This window comes from Lethenteron reissneri, chromosome 44 (assembly GCF_015708825.2).
Source record: "Lethenteron reissneri isolate LAM-NWPU_2019-01 chromosome 44, ASM1570882v1, whole genome shotgun sequence".
Classification (NCBI taxonomy): Eukaryota; Metazoa; Chordata; class Hyperoartia; order Petromyzontiformes; family Petromyzontidae; genus Lethenteron; species Lethenteron reissneri.
This window is the reverse complement of record NC_083822.1, coordinates 2,912,032-2,930,532: the sequence shown is the minus strand read 5'-3', so window position 1 is coordinate 2,930,532 and position 18,501 is coordinate 2,912,032. Positions and strand designations below refer to the sequence as shown.

Sequence of the window (18,501 nt, the reverse complement as noted above, 5' to 3'; positions counted from 1 at the left end):
TGGTGCATTGCTCAAAACATTTTTGGGGCTTTAATTTGTTTTAATGCACCACTGGGTTAAAGAATACACATTTGCTGTTACTTTTCTAAATACACATGGTTTTTCAATTGCATGTGATGATAAGTATTAATTATTTATACTTTTCTGTGCAACCAATAAGAACATGAGTATTTTTTTTTATATTTGTCATATTGGCATAGCTGTTTGTACTGAAAGTATAAAAAAAGTCTTCAGAATATTTGAAAAACACTATTCAACACACACGTTGTCAGTTGTTATATTCAGAATAGGTTTTCCCCTTTTTTCTGGCAACAAAACAGGTGTTGAGATGTTAAAACACCAAACTGAAACCTTTTACAAGGAATCATGTCTGCATTAACCACAACACTTGTGCTCAGAATGCAAACAAAAAACACTCTGATAATATATGCATTGTCTTTGAAACTGATTGGTCCACCCAAGAGACAGCTTTCTTTGGAGCCTGGTCCCGAACGGTGCTAGACCAGAGGACGCCAAAAGGTGAACGCCAAAAGGCCAAAAGGTGTCCGCTGGTCGAACACCGTTTGGAACTAGGCTCAAAAGAAATATGTCTCTGGTGTGGATTAATCAGTTTCAAGGACAATGCATATATTCAGTGATTTTTGCATTCTGATCACAAGTATTGTGGTTAATGCAGACATTTTTCCTCGTGAAAGGTTTCACAGTTTGGTGTTTTAACAACTCAACATTGATTCTTGGTTCTTTCGGTAAAGTCACGTAGAAGGGAAATAATAAAATAATACAAATAAAACAATAAAATGTAATTTTTTTCCCCTTCTACGTAAATCCCTGCAGTCACGAAAGCCTTAAATCGAAACTCGCTAGTTTTGTTGCCAGAAAAAAGGGGAAACCCTATTATCATATTTTGGTACTGGCAAAGGAGGTCCCATGATGTAGTTATATTCACTTTATTTATCTCAAGTCAAAATATTGAAATGTAAGTACACGTTACACATTTTAAAATCAATGACTGGGGCAACCCTATGAACTAGTTTTACAAACACCATCTCTACAAGTTCTATGTCTAAAAACCACTCAATGATTATATTGATCATCCCAAACTATGGTAGCGAGACTATTATATGATCAATATGCAATGATACTTCAGGAAATGTGTAGGCAAGTAGGCATGCTATGATACATTGATTCGTTGATTTAAAGGTACCACCATTCATACATACAATCAATAATTCAGTTGTGAATGTGAGAATAGAATGTTTGTAAGTTATGCCAATTAAATGGCCGAGCATGAAAGAGTAGGCCAAATACCATCTCGAGTGGCTCTTTAGAACTCTCTCTTGTGGAGGCCCTTCTGCCAGTAGTGGCATGAGCAAGCAATTGCAGGGCTGCACCTTTACCTATACGGCATATTTGTACGTGCTAATGTTAATCTATTATAATGGGAGTGAACAAAACTGTACAAATTAAACAAAAAAACTCAGCAACAATCAACAGTAGAAATTATACATAATGGAAGTCTCATGACCCTTTGACCCCAAATCATAACAATTCATTAAATTACTCTGTGCGTGTTAACAGCGAATCATTACATGCCTATTAGGCAGTGATACTATAATTATCTTATTTACCATTGCTAATGTCATTAAAATAGGAAATTTATAGGAAAATAGTTGCAGACTTGCAGTTTCTTCTCATAGAGGACAGCATGTGATATAAACTATAGTAGTTTGACAGTGCCGATGATGGAAGGTAGTTTAGCCCATGTGTTGCAATTTCTAATTTCTCCATACAAATGTTGATACAAAGTCATCTTACTTTTGAAGCGATTTATGGGACAGTGCCTTACGTGCCCGAAAGTAATTTTTCTTGACCTTAGATGAGTTACTGTACAACACTATGCCTTTTTAAATGAACATTTTATAGTTTAACTTTTAATTTCCACACTTTGCAACACTGCCCAATTCACGCAAGAAAAAGCACTCGTTCCATTGCAGTCAGGAGCTGTAAGATGTATGTTTACATGGCAGGATACACTTTTACACCACGTAACCGTGCCATGAAATCATAACAATGGCCCGAACAACATTCACCAGTGATGGTAGTCTGACAAATCGAGCCATCAGTGTCTCATTCTTGAATTCCAGGCCAGGACCCACGAGGCTCAGGCCGAGGTGTGAAAGCCAACAGGTCAATATCAAGGCCAGTCAAGGTCAAATTCTTTAGGCTGAGGCAGTATGAGGGTCGGCGCCTCTACGCCTGGGGTCGGGCAACCTTAGTCTCCAGAGGCGCATGCAACTGTTTGCAGACTGCGTCGTGACGTAATGTATGTATTCATGTGCATCGGCGGCTCTTTTGTTACCGAATTCAGAGAAAATTAATTGGCTCTTCTTGTTATTTTGGTTTCGGACCCCCCACCTCCCTTTCCCGCTCTAAGCCAAGTCCTCGGATCGAGGCCAGGCCCCCGAGGCCAGGCCAAGAGATCTGAGCAGGGGCTGGCTCGAGTACCTGAGACTGGTTGGCTGTATTCTGGACGGTCTAAATGCTCAACAATAAAAATATTAGATGATTCACAGAACATGTTAATGATTTCTTACATTAGGCTTACTGACATACAAAAAAACCACAAAGGATACATAGCAGCAGTTCGCAACGAAAACCTTAAACTCCTGTCTGCACTGGGCATATTTGTCTGCAAACACATGGGCAGCATCGACTAAGGCTATTATATTGGCTACAAATAAAAAATGACAGGCAAATCAGCCTACTATAACATTTATTTCTAATTTACCATGCTTATAGTGATTAAACTTGCTATGCGTGTGAATATGTATTTTGTGATATAATGGTTAATCACCATTTTTTATAGGGCTGATTGAAATGACTTCATAATATTGCACCTTACAGTCACTTTACTCCATTGGTTAAAACATTCGTTTTTGTAGTGGATGGGCCCGTTCATCCAGCAGTGAATGAACGGGCCCTTCAAGTGACCCATCCCGCTGCATATGGGAGCAATGTTGTCACATGCGAGGCCAACCGATATTTTAATTCTCAGAGCTGAAAGTACAGAACCATAGATTTGCTTTTTGTGTTTAGTTTGTCGTCCTTCCCCCGGACCTCCGATGAGCACGGTTGGCTACGTACGGTGCGAAAGAAGTTCAACAGTACGTACATACATACAAATATGATGGATATTTTGCGTAGTCATTGTTGACCAGGCCGAGAACCTCAACTCACTACACTCAAGAACCGGACTTAGTCATGGGAGGGCTGGCGACCCGGATTCAAACTCAGGTGTTAATACGGTGCTGGCTCAACACTCGTGACCTCCGAGCCAAAACATTTTACTTTTTTTTACATCCCAAAGCACCAATAACACACCCCCCCCCGCCCTCCCCGCTCGATCGGTCATCACCAGTGAAGTGCTTGGGGCCTAACTGACGAATTCGCTATCGTCGTCCGAATTGATCTCGTCGTGCAGCTCGGTCTTGCTGATGCGCAGCGTGTCGTAGTGCGGCGGCGGAGTGCCCGGCACGTCCTGCTGCTCCGCTGCCACTGTAGGAGGCTGCGCCGCGCTGCCGTTCGCGTCGGGAGCCTCCCTGGGTGGCTCTCGCTCCTCCATCTCGAAGCCCGAGTTCCCCTGGCCCTGAACGATGGAAGAGAGCGTGGGCGGCTCGTCCGAGTAGCGTGGCTTGCGGCTCGTCTTGCGGCGCTCGCGCACGTCGTGCGACGCCTTGATGATGCCGATCCACACGCAGTCGATGATGATCTCGATGAACTCGATGATGCACAGCACCGAGCCGCCCATCCAGAAACCAAACTGCCCGCCCAGGTTGGACAGCAGGGTCACGATCTGCAAGCGGGGGGAGGTTGACGGCAGGCGACGGTGTGAAATCGAGAGTGATGCGTCTCGTTCGCACGTGTTACACTATTTGTCGTGTACAATCCATTGCTGGATGAAAGCCTCTCCACGTTGTGTCAGATATGCGGTAAGTTTGCCCACACTTCACCACCATGGTTAGTGCGAGTTAGTGAAGTTTGGGGGGGGGGGGGGAGCAGGAATGGTTTTGACATTCTCTAGTTGGTGACTATGGTCAAACTTCCCCCATGACCAATAGAATGGAGAGGCCTTTGCATTTGTATACACAGTAGCAATGGTTAATTATCGATATTGCCCATGCACGTATTGATTCACATACCCACCAATTCGATGAATTGTCACAACTCAGGGCTGCAATTCAAAATGCCATTCCTGTCTCTCATTTTGAGTTTCTTATTTGTAGATTATAATCTTTTTCATGTTTTGCTTGCACATTTTGTTTGAATGGGGGATACAGACATTGGTTGTTTCGCACTGCATTCACTGAAATGTAACATTTCCACATCATGTGCAGCTCATGCAAATAAGTGAATCCCGCATGGATGGTTTGATGCAAGCAACACCTGCGGAAGACGTTTACATCCATGAACATGCCAAGGTGCTCCTTAACGTTACAATCAAGAATTCACCGTTTGTGCTGGCGACTCAGATGTTGTCATGGAGTTGAATTCTTGAAAGAACAAGTTCACCTTTATTATGTCCTGCCTAAAGGCAAAGGCGTAAGGCAGAATCAGTGTTTGTGTTAATGCTGTGAGATAAACTATTTAAATATTACACATTACAAGATGCAACACTTTTCCTGTTTTCGGTTAAATATCCTACTAAGTAGACGAGATTGAAGTTTTATCACATTTATCATTTGACAGTTTATATTCTACAGACCTCCTGTGATCCGCGACCCTATTACCCACCACTGCTGTTTCCCATGGTAGCGGAAAGGTTCATAAAACTCCTGGTACCCGCAGCCCTATTCTTCCTATTATCCACTGTCACCCACAACACTGTCCCAAGTACATTGCGGAGAGGCATCCAATTACCCACAATTCCCTCTCCAATCATTTGAATTAATTTACTCCACATGATGGATACAGAGCAGTTCTGTATATGATATGTGAACATTTGACGAATGCACATTTCGTTATTTCCATATATAAAGGGAAACTTCATGTTAATTAATGAAAGGCAAGACTGTCTCTCACATCTAAAATGTAGTTTTCTTGGAGGATATGCGATTATTATCATTCCTGCGGAGGGAGCTGGTAGATACGTTGGGTTGCTCGGTCAATGGCCAGGGTCAACGGCGGCGTGGTGTATTCCGCAAATATGCCCGACTGTGAGGGCGGGCACAAGCCGGCGTGAGTAGGTTAAACGTTGAGTTTTATAAGGGCACCACGGGGTGACCAGCCCCTCCCCACCCAGCCCCACCCCTCCCACCCCCCACCCAGTCCCTCCCCACCCTCCTCACCCAGCCCCTCCCCACTCTCCCCACCCAGCCCCTCCCCACCCAGCCCCTCCCCACCCAGCCCCTCCCCACCCAGCCCCACCCAGCCCCTCCCCACCCTACCCTCCCCACCCAGCCCCTCCCCACCCAGCCCCTCCCCACCCTACCCTCCCCGCCCAGCCCCTCCCCACCCCCTCCCCGCCCAGCCCCTCCCCGCCCTCCCCGCCCAGCCCCTCCCCACCCTCCCCGACCGGCCCCTCCCCACCCTCCCCACCCAGTCCCTCCCTGCACGACGGACGGACACAATAATCCCCTGTGGGCTGGTGTAACCAGGAGGTTCCTACCAGTATTATCATTAGAACAGGCATCAAGAGGCTTAGTAAACAATTAACTCCTTGGGCGAGTGTGGTTGGTTTTCATCAACACAAGCTAATTGGAGCATTTATAATCTACCACACTTTTTCATTGGCACACTCTTTGCATTTATTACCTGCTGACATTGTGCTTTCTTTCCTTTGATAAGATATGGAAAATCCAATCCTGCAAAATACAATTCTTTAGTTAGACACTGCAGAAGAATGCTCAGGGCATTTTTTCTTTTTACAAATAACAAGCAGCAAACCCCATTGCTATGCAACTGAAAATAAAAAAACATCTGCACATTTTAATTTTAATACTCTTCTCATAAGTCTGTACTCGGAGCACTAAAAACTATATTTTTTATAACATAAAATGCCAAAGTTAATAGAATTGCAAGAATATCCTTGCGAAACAATTACATTAATAGGTGCACAAATTGAAAATTAGAACAATTTCATCAAATGAGCCACGGTCAGTCTTCTCAATATATTCCTCCCACCTTTTTTGGTGTCAATATCTATTCTGTGTCAGTTTAACACGTCGGCTTTCGCGACCAATATCATCCATAAGGCAGGTTTTTTTGGGTTAGATAATGTAAATGTGTGTCGTTAAACCCACCACCACCCGACACAGCCACTTAGTAAGGTTTGTTACGTAAACAGAACATCCCAATTTGTTACGAGTAACACATCAGTGTGCTGTACTAGTAACGAATCGGCATGTTCTGTTTTACGTGACAAACCTTAATAATTGGTTGTGTTGGGTGGTGGCCGGTTTAACAACACATTTATATTTACGCGATCTAACCAAAAAAACCTGTATTATGGATGTATTCTACGTATTTCAAAATTATACCACCAGTTAAATTCGATCTTTGTTACACGGAAAATCCGGTTTATCCAGTTACCCAGCTAGTTTCGGTGACAATGACTCGGCAGCCCTGAACAATAGAACGATTGTTGGGGTGGAGAGGATCCCAGCCAGCAGCCAGCCAAGAAACTCGACGTATATATCTTTTAAATAGTAGTATGATAATGCGTAATGGAAATATGCATTTACCTCCGAAGATTGCGAGGGCCAGTCTGACATGCTGATGCTCATTTTGTATTCACTTTCACTGCGCGTTAAGGAGCAAGAAAACATGTTTAAAGGAGACTGTCATAATATATTAAGTATTATTTTTGTATAATTTTGAAACAACGTATCATTGTTGCACAGCTTGGATGGATTTTCTAGTGGTCAATACGTAGGCATATCTGTACAGCAGAAAATTACCATATTTCTTGAGTATTGTAGTTTGGTTAAATGTGAAGGATATTGTAAATAATCACGTTCTTTATTTAACCAGGAAGGCCTCACTGAGTCTAAAGACATCTTGTTTGTGAAGCTCATGCATTCAGGTGTTTGTTCAATGCCATCAATGAGTGATTTGCATATGGCAGGAACACAGACGGATTCAATATTCCACAGCTATACTGACATCTATTGGTCACATCGCAGCACAGTCCGATAACATTCCCATTTGCACATTTATTGTTCAGTCGGCTAAGTCATCGATGGCACCGCTATTGGTAGACGTGTGATGTGTTTTAAGTTGAATGCTGTTCAAACTCATCTGCACCTCTGATTAACACGGCTGGCTACTTACGGTGCGAAATAAGTTCAATATAAATACGTACGTCCTGATCAATTAACCAAGCACACCCAGTGCGGAATGTGGATTACGGTATAACCGTCATTTTATACAGATGTTCACAGATCCGACCTGATCACATATCCGCCTATACCTCAGTCCCCAGCAAGTCGTCTACACGACATTGTGCTGTACTCGGTTACTCTTCTTACATGCACGGTTGCTTGCAGATGGTGTAACAGTCCATATCTTCTTCAACAAACTGGTCGTACAGCTTGTAATAGCAGTATCCTACAGGGTACACGCACACAAAAACATACGTCGCAAGACTTTCCTTTGCACGTTGGCTATGCATGTATCGAGTAGCACAATGTGGGGGGCGAGCAACTCTCGCAGCTTACGCCAGCCAGTGAAGTTCTGGTTCTGGCAGTACTTCTCCCCTGGGGGCAGAGGGTACAGGTAATAGCCGCAGCCACACATCTCGATCATCTTGGTCTGAAAGCAGGAGCGCAGGCAGGCCTGTTGAAACAACACAGGGGGGGGGGGGGGAAGATAGACGAGCACACAATCAGTTTGTGGTCCTTCCTCCGCAACTCTGATTAGCACGGTTGGTCGTGAGTTTTTCAAAGCAAATTATTAACATTTACCTTCATGCGTTTGGTGTTATGCCAATTGAAAAGTTGTTTTTTTGCTCAACTAATCATGTAGTGGTGCTCCTCTTCCGTTTACAGCCTTGAGCCAGTGATGGGAATTCCACGTTATTATATATCGGTGGACAGTGTGTTCCTTGGACAACTACTGTTGACTTTCCACAAAGCAGTCTACGTTTTATAGACCTCAGAGTCGACCCTCCAACTGGGATTTGAACTCATAACCTTCTAAATGTAAACCTCTGCTGCTGTTCTGCCCAGTAGGAAATTACGCAGTGAAGCCGAATTCCTTGATAGATGTAATCTTCCTGGAAGTATCAATCACCACTGACACACGGTAAAATGTGTCGCAATGTGGCCTGAGAAGAATGTATGTTTGTTGAACTCTAGCACCATGCTAATCGGAGGTGTGGTGGAAGGACAACAAACTAACCACAAAACTCATTTCTAAAGAAATGAGTTTTCAATCAAGATTGAAAAGTGCAAAGCTGCAGTGGCTTTCTAATGTCGGAACAGCACTCCAGATGGCCACAGACGCACATCTATAAGCGCGCGATGCAATGACCATCTTTGTTTGATGGCCAGCCAAAAAACACTCTGAGGATGACCAGAGCTCACAAGCAATAAAGGCAGTCAAAAACACTAAAATTACTCGAGAATGTCTCACGTGCCCAGTGCATACCTGAACACTGTAGGCAGTGCCGTTGTAAAGATTTGTTATTGGCAGATCTGTGCCGTCCATGGTGCAGTCGCTGTATGGAGCACCTTGTCTTTGTAGTTGACCCTGGAGAGGAGGATTATGAAATCAGATGCGATCATCAGCGGATATGAAGAAGGGCCATTGCCCAAAACGTTGCTTATGTTATCTTTATCCTCTTCCAAGCAGTGTTATTGACGAATATGTTGTTTGTGTTGTTGTTGCTGCTGCTGTTGTTGTTAATTATGCTTATGCACTGCTGACAACGCAGCAGCACCACCAAATAATGTGTATATATTTTTTCAATGTTTTTTTCAATGTTATATCTCAATTATTTAAAAACGGTGTGTACGGCACCATTCATCTGTGTTTCTTCTTTTTACTTTTGTGTTCCTTACCACTTCAATCCCCACAGAGGTCTCAGCACCGGTCTTGACGAAGAAACCCTGGTTGCTGAGGAAGGGGTAAGTGTTCTGATCATGCAGCATGATTACAGCTCCCGCGATTGTGGTCAAGAATGGGATGTATTCATCTTGATCAATGCTGAGCACCAGTTTCAAACCTGAAAGACAACATTTTGAGTCCACACCAGAGGGCAAATGCTTTACAATCCCAGCTGTTCTTAATCCAAAGGGAGAAGGCCGACCCATATTCCACCACACTGGTCAGTGCAGGTTTGTGAAAAGGGCAGGATAGAGGGGGGGCAGGACTGGGTCTGGATAACAATTCCCATCTCACCTTGTTTAGTCCTCGTGATAACGTGGTGGTGGTGTGTAGGAATATAGGGTACAGCAATATAGGATTATTATATGGAGAGACATACTTTATCGTGGTAGTGCCTTATGCCAATAATCCTGAATCCAAGGCAGCTTAGCAGCGTTCTAGAAAAGACCGAGTGAGAAATTAAGCCCTGCTCGTATCACGCATGTTAGCCCCAGCCGGGAATGGAACTAAGGTCGCTGGGTTAATCGTGCATCTCGCTCACCACTCTTCCGCTTCTCAACCCCGTAGCTCCGTTACAATGCAATTAAATAAATATATTGTTGCACAGGCCAGACGCTTGTAAAAAAAAAAAAACTCACCGTACTCAACCCCAGGGTTGGACACCTGCATCACCGTTTCGTTTTCACCCCAGTTGAAGATGAAGCAGTTGCCGTACATTGGGTGGTATAAGGTTGTGAAGTTTCTGCTCATTGAACGTGAAAAAAACATTGCCAAGAAAATAAGAATTAACGTGGAAAATTATTTTCATGCAGTCGTAAAACATTGTTAGCTTTGCGCAAGCCAATGCACAATTGTGTATTGTGACAAGCCGACATTTCAATTTATTGTTTAAAGAAAGCCAATTCGATTAAGTGCATTCAGACTGCTTTGGGGACGATGTGCAATGGGAAGATGTCTCACGTGGCATTGCACGCGTCGTTGCTGAAGAGACACGATCGGATAAGTTCATCGCCACTGGAGCTCAGGTTCGATTTCTCCTCGTTGGAGAGCTCTCCCAGCAGGCTCAGCAGGTTGAAGTGGAACCACTGCTTCACAGCAGTCATCCCCGAAAGGTACTCGCTGTAAAAGCACTTATCACCTGCAGTGTCGCACTAAAGAAACAGGACAGCACGCTGTAGCTCCAAAAGGGTTGCCACATTTCCCACTGTAGACCAAACTCGGACAATAATCGTCAGTAAGCCTAGGCCTATGGCACAACTGTGCCGTGGACTTGCATGCTACGGTTCGGAATTCGTTTTGCGGGTTAGATTGTGCGGGTATTGTGTCAATTAGAGCTATGTACCCTCCACCACCCAACACAGGCAAACAAATGAAGTTGTCACCTTGGCAAAATGTGCCACATCACGTGTGGTGTGGTGTGGTAAAGTGTCGGTACTCCCATCTCTTCAAAGATGTCTAGTCAGCGTGGACGAAAATACTAAATACTCTCTTGGGGGGGCGCTCTAGGAATAAACTAAATATTCTCTCAGAGGGGGCTCCCTAACAGTTCCCTCTAGTGGAGGTCCCTCTGCCGTATGTACGTGTAGTGCTTGACCCAGAGACACGAAGAGTAGGAGGCGCTCTGTTTATTAACACGGCCTAATAGTTAACACTTAGTAACTACGGCTCCCAGTCAGGACAGCTGTTAGACTGCCTGACTGGCGACGCCGAGACGGTGAAGACGGCGACGATGGTGAAGACTCCAGCAGCACGACGGAGATCCCACTCCACACGACGGCCACGAGGTCCCCTCCCGGGGCCCCTCTTATACTGTCGGCGTGGCCTGGCTCCGCCCCCGGTCACACCCCCTTCTGGAACCTACTAATGGGTTCTCGATGTGCCCCTTCTGTAAGCTTTCCCCTAAATCCCTCTCTGGTCTATCACGTGGCCTGCTGACAGTCAGGGCGGCTGCAAGCTGCAGATCCCCTTCCCTGCCAGCAGCCAGCGCTATGCTGCTACTTGACCGATTCTATGTCACTACATATGTATGTACGTGTGTATGTTGATCTTCTTTCGCATTGTACGTAGCCACCGGTGCTAATCGAAGGTGCCAGTGGCGTGAGCAGTATATATTCCCGGGATGGATAAACTGCAGCATGCGTTTTCTGGGCGATTGAAAAGTGGCTTGGTGTAGATGTGGCTCATTTGAAATGTTGAATGAAACAGGAAAGCTCTGCCAAAGTGGGACCTGGCCCAGGGCCGTCACCTTAAGCAGCAGAACCAGACATACTCCCAATGTGCTCTTGCAGAAGCCCAAGTGAAAAAAATCCACGTATACCAGTGGAAACTAAACTAATAAAAAAAAAATTACCAGGCCCATTGAGCTATAAGAGCTCTTTTACAGAAGTGACCTGGCCACAAATGATAGCTCAACGAAGTGGCTTATCAAGTGATAATTTATAGCAGCCAAATACTCTAGGCGCCTGGTGATTCTAAATGTGAAGGGAAAACCCAGAGGACCCAGAGAAAAATCCACACGAACACAGGGAGAGAGACATGCAAACTCCACATATACATTCGTCAGGGTCGGGATCGAACCCACGACCTCCTGTATACATCTCGCCACTATGGTGCTCCAAGTGACCAACTCACGTGATTTGCAGTTCTCAGCCACATGAAGATTTCAGTATGAGGTTCATAGGATCAGAAATTTTTGGACACCCTTGGTATATTCAGAAACTTTGTAGAGTACCTATATGATAAACTATCTGTTGTCTACAGTGTGGGTCTCAATGTCATCTGCAGCTCGACTGCACATCTGCCAGACATAAATGTCAATTACTTGCGCAGCAAATGTGCAGACACAGCAGAGTTTCTTTTCAATGATCTCACCAGTCGGAAACCGATCCTCACGTCCTTCCCCAGGTGAGGAATGAGCGACGAGGTCGCGTCCGCCGCAGCTCTCTCGGGTGGCACGGACACGGTGTCTATGGAGCCGTTGATCAGGTAGCTCTGCTTGCTCACCACCTCCGTCACCACCGTGCGGTTGGGGTCACGTCTGTCGATCAGCACCAGAGGAATGTCCTGCCATGGCGCCTTGGCGTACGAGGTGTTGTAAGGTGACGGAGTGCTCGAGTCGTTGTAGTTGTACAGGGTTTGGAGTGCTACGCGTGTGTAGGCCTCCAGGTCCTTGATTTTGTCCTTGATGGAGCTGTACCTGCAGAACGTACAGCGGCACGCACGCAGTTGAAACCCCAGATAGCATCACCGCCACCTAACACACTGGAATGCAGGTTTTTGAGCAAATATGAACTATTGCAATATGGGAAACCTCCTCACAATTTAAATTCGGCAATTAACGATAAATGAATGTTACTCATTATGATGTTTAAATGCATGGGATAGTTTTCATCCCAATGCTGAAATATTACCTGAAAACTACTCAACTTAGGTTACACACAGCACTCATCACCCCCTACTGAATATTAGACTAGAGTGGAGCCTCTGTGGGTAAACAAGTGTAGCTATAATAATTCGAAATAATACTTTTCTGAGATTAATTAAATAAGCGTATACAGGATTTGAGTAGAAGCACTCTTAACTTAACACCTAAATGCACAAGCAGTCTCCACCGGTAATCTACCTGTAAGCGTTCAGGTTGCACACAGTGACAGCAGGGAAGTTCATCCTCTGGAATCCCATGTTGACCGAGACGGAGACCCCGTAGGACAGGTACGCCTGGAAGAGAAGCACCCACTGCCAGAGGACGACGCCCAACATGATGATGGTGATGAGGAACCACAAGACCCGCTTCTTCTTGCCGTACACGACGACGCGCTTGCACCCGTGCGTGTTGGTGTTCATGCAGTACCAGTAGAGCAGCTCCGACACCGACGCCACGGGGCCCTTCTGCAGCCGGTGCAGGGATCGCGTAAGGTACTTCCTGATCTTCATGTTGGCCATCGTGAGTGGGACCTTAAAAATTGGAAAACATTCAAGTGGGCGACTGCGGTCACCCAGAACAGACACACAACATATAACGACGCAATGTCTGATACACAAATACAAAGGAGGCATCCCGGCGATGCACTCCGCTGCTCCTGACGCAGTTGTCTGGCTTGACCACCTGAATGTGAAATTCCAGTTTTTGCTCAGTATCTAGATCAGCCATTCGTCTAGCAGCTACTTGGTTACCGAGTTGATTGTTATCCACCATTGACTTGTGCCATATACATGACAGTGTACTCTCGTATGTGATGGTCTTCATAACACGGCAGAGGTAAAGGAAGGTGCAGACCTGCAATTACTCGCTCACACCACTGCTGGTGGAAGGGCATCTTCTAGAAAGTTCCTCTAAAGGGTGTTTGGCCTACTCTTCCACACTTGCCAGACGTCTTTAAAGAGGTCAGAGTTACCCACACTTTACCCCATCACATGCTTCCTGCTGATCAAACGACTACTCAACACAGAACATTGAATTAAATTAAATGCACATTTTATTTTTTCTGAACATTAACAATGTATATAAATCAACAGTAGAATTACACTATGGCACCTTGAGTTTCTGCTACATATTAATACCATTGCATATTACCCACTTAGCTTCTGTGTTTTTTTATTGCAGGAAATTAAATATGAACTACACAAGGAGAATAGAATATAAATAAGGCAACCGCTATTTTATATCCATTGTAATTTATGTGACTACATTAACCACCCCCCCCCCCCCCGGCCTTCGGACCTGATTCGCTCACAAGTGAAGACATCACATTTATCCCCCTCTATTTAAGAACGAAACAGGAGGATTTCTCCACAAATCTGGCTGTCGTCTGATGATGCTGGTTGTAATTACTGGCGAAACGTCGTACTCGAATTGTAAATGTTGTGGGTTTACTCTCCAACACACCGGTGTGCTGTACTAGTAACGAATTGGCATGTTTTATTTCCGTGAAAAACCTTACTAATTGGCTGTGTCGGGTAGTGGCGGGTTTAACGACACATCTATGCTTACGCGATCTAACCCAAAATAACCTCTATTATGGGAAATATTGGTCGCGAAAGCCTACGTGTTAAGGAGAGACGGTACAAGCTGATGATGCCCCATAGCCGAATATCTTCCTTTTAATGTGGTCCGATCAGCCTGGCTGACCTCTGTGCGAGCTGATGTCACCATGCGAAACCCACCATGGGTTTACATAGGAACCATGCGCTGCTTACTATACCCGAGTATCAACGTTCTTCAGGGAGAAACAAGTGAACGCAAATGCCCCAAGGGCCTGTTCTGAAGGACAATTGCCTGCAATGCAAGCCAATTAACCGCTGGCTGCATTTTCTAAAGGAGCTCTGAGTAACAAGTCATTTTAAATGCACACCACCGTTGGAGTGGCTTGCGTCTCGATTATCCTGCCTCCGCTTTGCTGCCAAGATTGTAGCCTCCTGTCCACAGCCCCTAGTTTAAAAACGAGTCGCTCTACCACAGTCAAACAAAGTTTCGCTAAAAGCCAGCCGACCGATTGCTAAAGGAGCACGTCAAGCCACATCGCTGAACGCAGATCGCAGTGCCACTCTGTTATGATTGATGAGGATTAACTTAACTTAGACAGGGTGACAACAGCAGCACTGCCAACACTAAAGCGTCACTGCTGCCGCAGTAATCGGTAGCCGATTTGTCAAATTTGTCTATGGGTCATTAGTCACACTTTCTACGGGAAGCGAATTACTCGGTTCACTGATGAAGGGATCTTTATTAGTGTTTAGCGCGAGACTTAAATACATTTAGTACTATGGGAACCTTTTTTGCCAGTATCAAAGTATGAACTACAACAATAGGTGTTACCCTTTATGGCTATACAACACGAGGTGTTAAGATGTTAAAACACCAAATAGAAACCTTTTGCAAGGCATCAAGTCTACACTAACCACACGTAGTTGAACATGCAAACAAACACGCTCTGGTATCGAGATTTGAAGTTTTCGTGACTGCAGGGATCCATACTTTTTGGTTCTTTTGGTAAAGTCACGTGGGTAGAAAATAAAATAAATTAAATCAAATCACAACGTTTCGGGCGCTTGCCCACTTCAGCAATTGTTTATTGCTGTGGTTGTTCCACCCGATGACGGGCACTTGTGTTGCGCTCGAAACGTCGTGATTTAATTTATTTTATTTTATACCTCTGATAATAATAGATATGCGTTGTGGTCGAAATTGTCGTGATAATTTTTATTTTGTTTTATTTTTATTATTTTATTATTTCCCTTCTACGTGACTTTACCGAAAGGACCAAGACTATGAGTATAACTAGAGGCACTGGCTTTTAAACCGATTGGCCTCCACCAGAGACAGCCTTCTTTAGGCCAATCCGTTTCAAAGCCAATGTCGCGATTATTATTATCAGAGCAGGTTTTGTTTGCATGTTCACCACAAGTATGTGTGGTTAATGCAGACTTGATGCCTTGCAAAAGGTTTCTATTTGGTGTTTGAACATCTTAACACCTCCTGTTGTATTGCCAGAAAGGGTAAACTTTATTGTTACACATTTAGTACGTCAGACTAATCCTGCCCCATGAGTAACATTATTTATTCTTGCTCGACGGCCCATATTTGAGCGTTAAAGATTATTTAACGAGGTTAATCTCTTTAGCCCTTCAAGAACATTGTACTAGAATGCTCACCAGTCACTTTCGTTACGAATATCCCGTATTAAATCATCCATATCATCAATTCGTTCTGTAGTCGGTTTCGAAATTACACTGCACGCACACATACACACACTCTCTCAACATCCTTCAATAATGTCATCGCGCGCGGAGTTCATTGATGTAAAGACAGCAGAGGTGGGACAAAGTCATTGTTATGCAAGTCCAAGTCGAGTCTGAAGTCATCAAATTCATGACTCGAGTCTGACTCGAGTCCAAGTCACATGACTCGAGTCCACACCTCAGAGGTGGGACAAAGTCATTGTTATGCAAGTCCAAGTCGAGTCTGAAGTCATCAAATTCATGACTCGAGTCTGACTCGAGTCCAAGTCACATGACTCGAGTCCACACCTCTGAAAGACAGCATATGCATACTCACTATACAGACAATATCCTTCACATGCATCTGGATGGCGTGCAGTAGAGTGCCATACAGTATATATATTGTATTATATATTACTTCGTATAATCAAATACAAAATCTTCGTCCGAGCATTTCCTCGCATAGAGGCGAGAACTCGGGCAGAACAACGCCGTCGAGGCAAGAGGCAACACCGCCTCCTCGCTAAACGTGCTCCAAGTCGGTTTAACATTCACTCTCGTGCCACCATCCCTCGAGCTCTTTGGCCTACTCTTCCCCACACCCACCCCCATGAACACGGCCGCGTAACCTGTAGGGCTGATGCCCGCGTGTGGCTGACGGAGCAATATTTGCGAGGCTCACCTCGGCGGAGGCGCGCGGTGCTGAGTGGGGGCGGGATTCGTCCTCTGGGCTCCCTCACAGCGCTCACAGCGCGCCCGACTCCGCCCGACTGCGCCTGCACGAGGAGCAGCAGCCACTGCTGCTGCTGCCGCCGATGATGCCGCTTGCGAGCCAGCGAGTGGAGTTGGGGGAGGGGGGAGGGGGCAGGGGAGGTGAGGGGATGGAGAGGGAGGGTGAGGAGAGGGAGGGGAGAGGAGGGAGGGAGGGGAGGGGAAGGGAGGGGGAGGGGAGGAAGGGGAAGGGAGGGATCGGAGGGGGAGGGGAGGGAGGGAGGGGGAGGGGAGGGAGGGGAGGGAGGGGAGGGGGAGGAAGGGATGGGAGGGGAGGGGAGGGGAGGGAGGAAGGAGGAGGTGAGGGGAGGGAGGGGAGGGAGGTGAGGGGAGGGAGGGGGAGGGAGGGGAGGGAGGGGAGGGAGGGGAGGGGAGGGAGGGGGAGGGGAGGGAGGGAGGGGGAGGGGAGGGAGGGATGAGAGGGGGAGGGAGGGGGAGGTGAGGGGAGGGAGGGGAGGGGAATGAGGGGTTGGGAGGGATGGGAGGGAGGTGAGGGGAGTGAGGGAGGGGGAGGTGAGGGGAGGGAGGGAGGGGGAGGGGAATGAGGGGTTGGGAGGGATGGGAGGGAGGTGAGGGGAGTGAGGGAGGGGGAGGTGAGGGGAGGGAGGGAGGGGGAGGGGAATGAGGGGTTGGGAGGGATGGGAGGGAGGTGAGGGAGGAGGAGGGGAGGGGGAGGGGAGGGGAGGGAGGGGGAGGGGAAGCGGTCCCGCAGCTGTTCCTGCGCGCGCTGCCGCCGGCCACGAACCCGATTCCCGCTGCACGGCCGCAAGCGGCAGTGTGTGTAGTATCATAATAAAAATACTTGAACCGGTTCCGGCAACTCCTCCCCTGAGGTCGACTCAGCCCCTCCAACGAGTCTCCGGTGTGAAACATCAGCGCTGTGGAGACCGGGGCGGCCCGGCGTGGTGCTGGCCGCACACCACCCCCTCGTGTGCCGTGCATCATCGGCGGTTACTTGCGAACGTCATTTGTCCCCAACAGTCTGTTCAGGCGATACGGTTGTATCTTGGTCTTGTTTTGTCTTCGCTGCCTGTACCTCCGACACATGAGCGTGCTCGTGCCACAAAAACCAACTCAACACTTTCGTCGATAACGCTGTGGGTCTTTGAATGAATGTTGTATCGTAGGCGACGTTTCGGGCGATGACCCTTCTTCGTAACAGTTAAATAGACAGGCCAGTAGAGAGCTGGAGTGGATCATCGGAGTTGGATGCTGAACTGTCTTTACACCAATGTGCTTTCCTGAACAGACGTTACATTGGCACATGAACCTTATGGCGGGACCCCGGGGTCCCAAATAAACGGAAGTCAAAATCGTAATTAACTCATTAATTTTTGGCGACTCCGTCCCACCGCGCACACAAACGCCGCGACCCGCCTGGTGTAGATCGTTCTGTTGTCGTGTCCAAGGAGGACGAATGCGCAGAAGAAACAAAACTTTGTATTCTTTGGGTCTTTCGGTAAAGTCACGTAGATAGGTACAATTTAATAATAAAAATAATAAATATAAAATAGATAGGTACAAATAAAAAAAATGATAATAAAAAAAGAAAAGAAAAAATATGTATTTATTATTTTTATGAATTTGAACCTATCTACGTGACTTTACCGAAAGACCCAAAGAATATGAATTCCTGCAGTCACGAAAGCTCTAAGTCAAGATTGTGCATCGTGTAGAGCTCGTCGAGAGGAACAGATCGCCGTATCGTTCGCCTTCAACAGACAGAATTACGTCGCAACGCAGTTCATGCGAGAGCCGAGGGCTTATGGGACCCCGGGGTCCCGCCATAAGGTTCATATGAATAGTTTACCGAATCGTAGCGGTTGAGTAACAGACAACAACCCCTACAGTAAGCAGAGAGTGTTACTAAATAAAATGTCTACTAAAAGTGCAATTAAGCATTGCAGT

The 18,501-nt window shown here is 46.2% G+C and overlaps 1 protein-coding gene across 2 annotated transcripts; it reads right to left on the bottom strand.

The window, feature by feature from the left end:
* Nucleotides 1-931: 931 nt before the first annotated feature.
* LOC133353493 (amiloride-sensitive sodium channel subunit beta-like) lies at nt 932-16,650 on the bottom strand. 2 transcript variants are annotated; one of them, XM_061569778.1, is made up of 13 exons: nt 16,505-16,650; nt 12,728-13,059; nt 11,977-12,301; nt 10,066-10,256; nt 9,744-9,847; nt 9,060-9,223; nt 8,647-8,748; nt 7,716-7,833; nt 7,527-7,605; nt 6,741-6,798; nt 5,812-5,861; nt 4,510-4,585; nt 932-3,853 (listed from the first exon to the last, which is right to left on the bottom strand). In XM_061569778.1, the coding sequence occupies exons 2-13, from the start codon at nt 13,045-13,047 to the stop codon at nt 3,434-3,436; spliced, it is 2,007 nt and encodes a 668-aa protein (XP_061425762.1). In that variant the 5' UTR covers nt 13,048-13,059; nt 16,505-16,650; the 3' UTR covers nt 932-3,433. The 2 variants fall into 2 exon arrangements, with proteins under 2 accessions (XP_061425762.1, XP_061425763.1); XM_061569779.1 differs by lacking the exon at nt 16,505-16,650 and having other exon boundaries at nt 12,728-13,080.
* Between the last annotated feature and the right edge of the window lie 1,851 nt (nt 16,651-18,501).

Coding starts and splice junctions, on each gene's coding strand:
- LOC133353493 (XM_061569778.1), bottom strand. CDS start 13,047: ATGGCCAACATGAAGATCAGGAAGTACCTTACGCGATCCCTGCACCGG. Junction 8,749..9,059: donor CCTCTGTGGGGATTGAAGTG/GTAAGGAACACA, acceptor CCTCCTCTCCAG/GGTCAACTACAAAGACAAGG. Junction 3,854..4,509: donor CTGAGTCGCCAGCACAAACG/GTGAATTCTTGA, acceptor CCCCGCTTGCAG/ATCGTGACCCTGCTGTCCAA.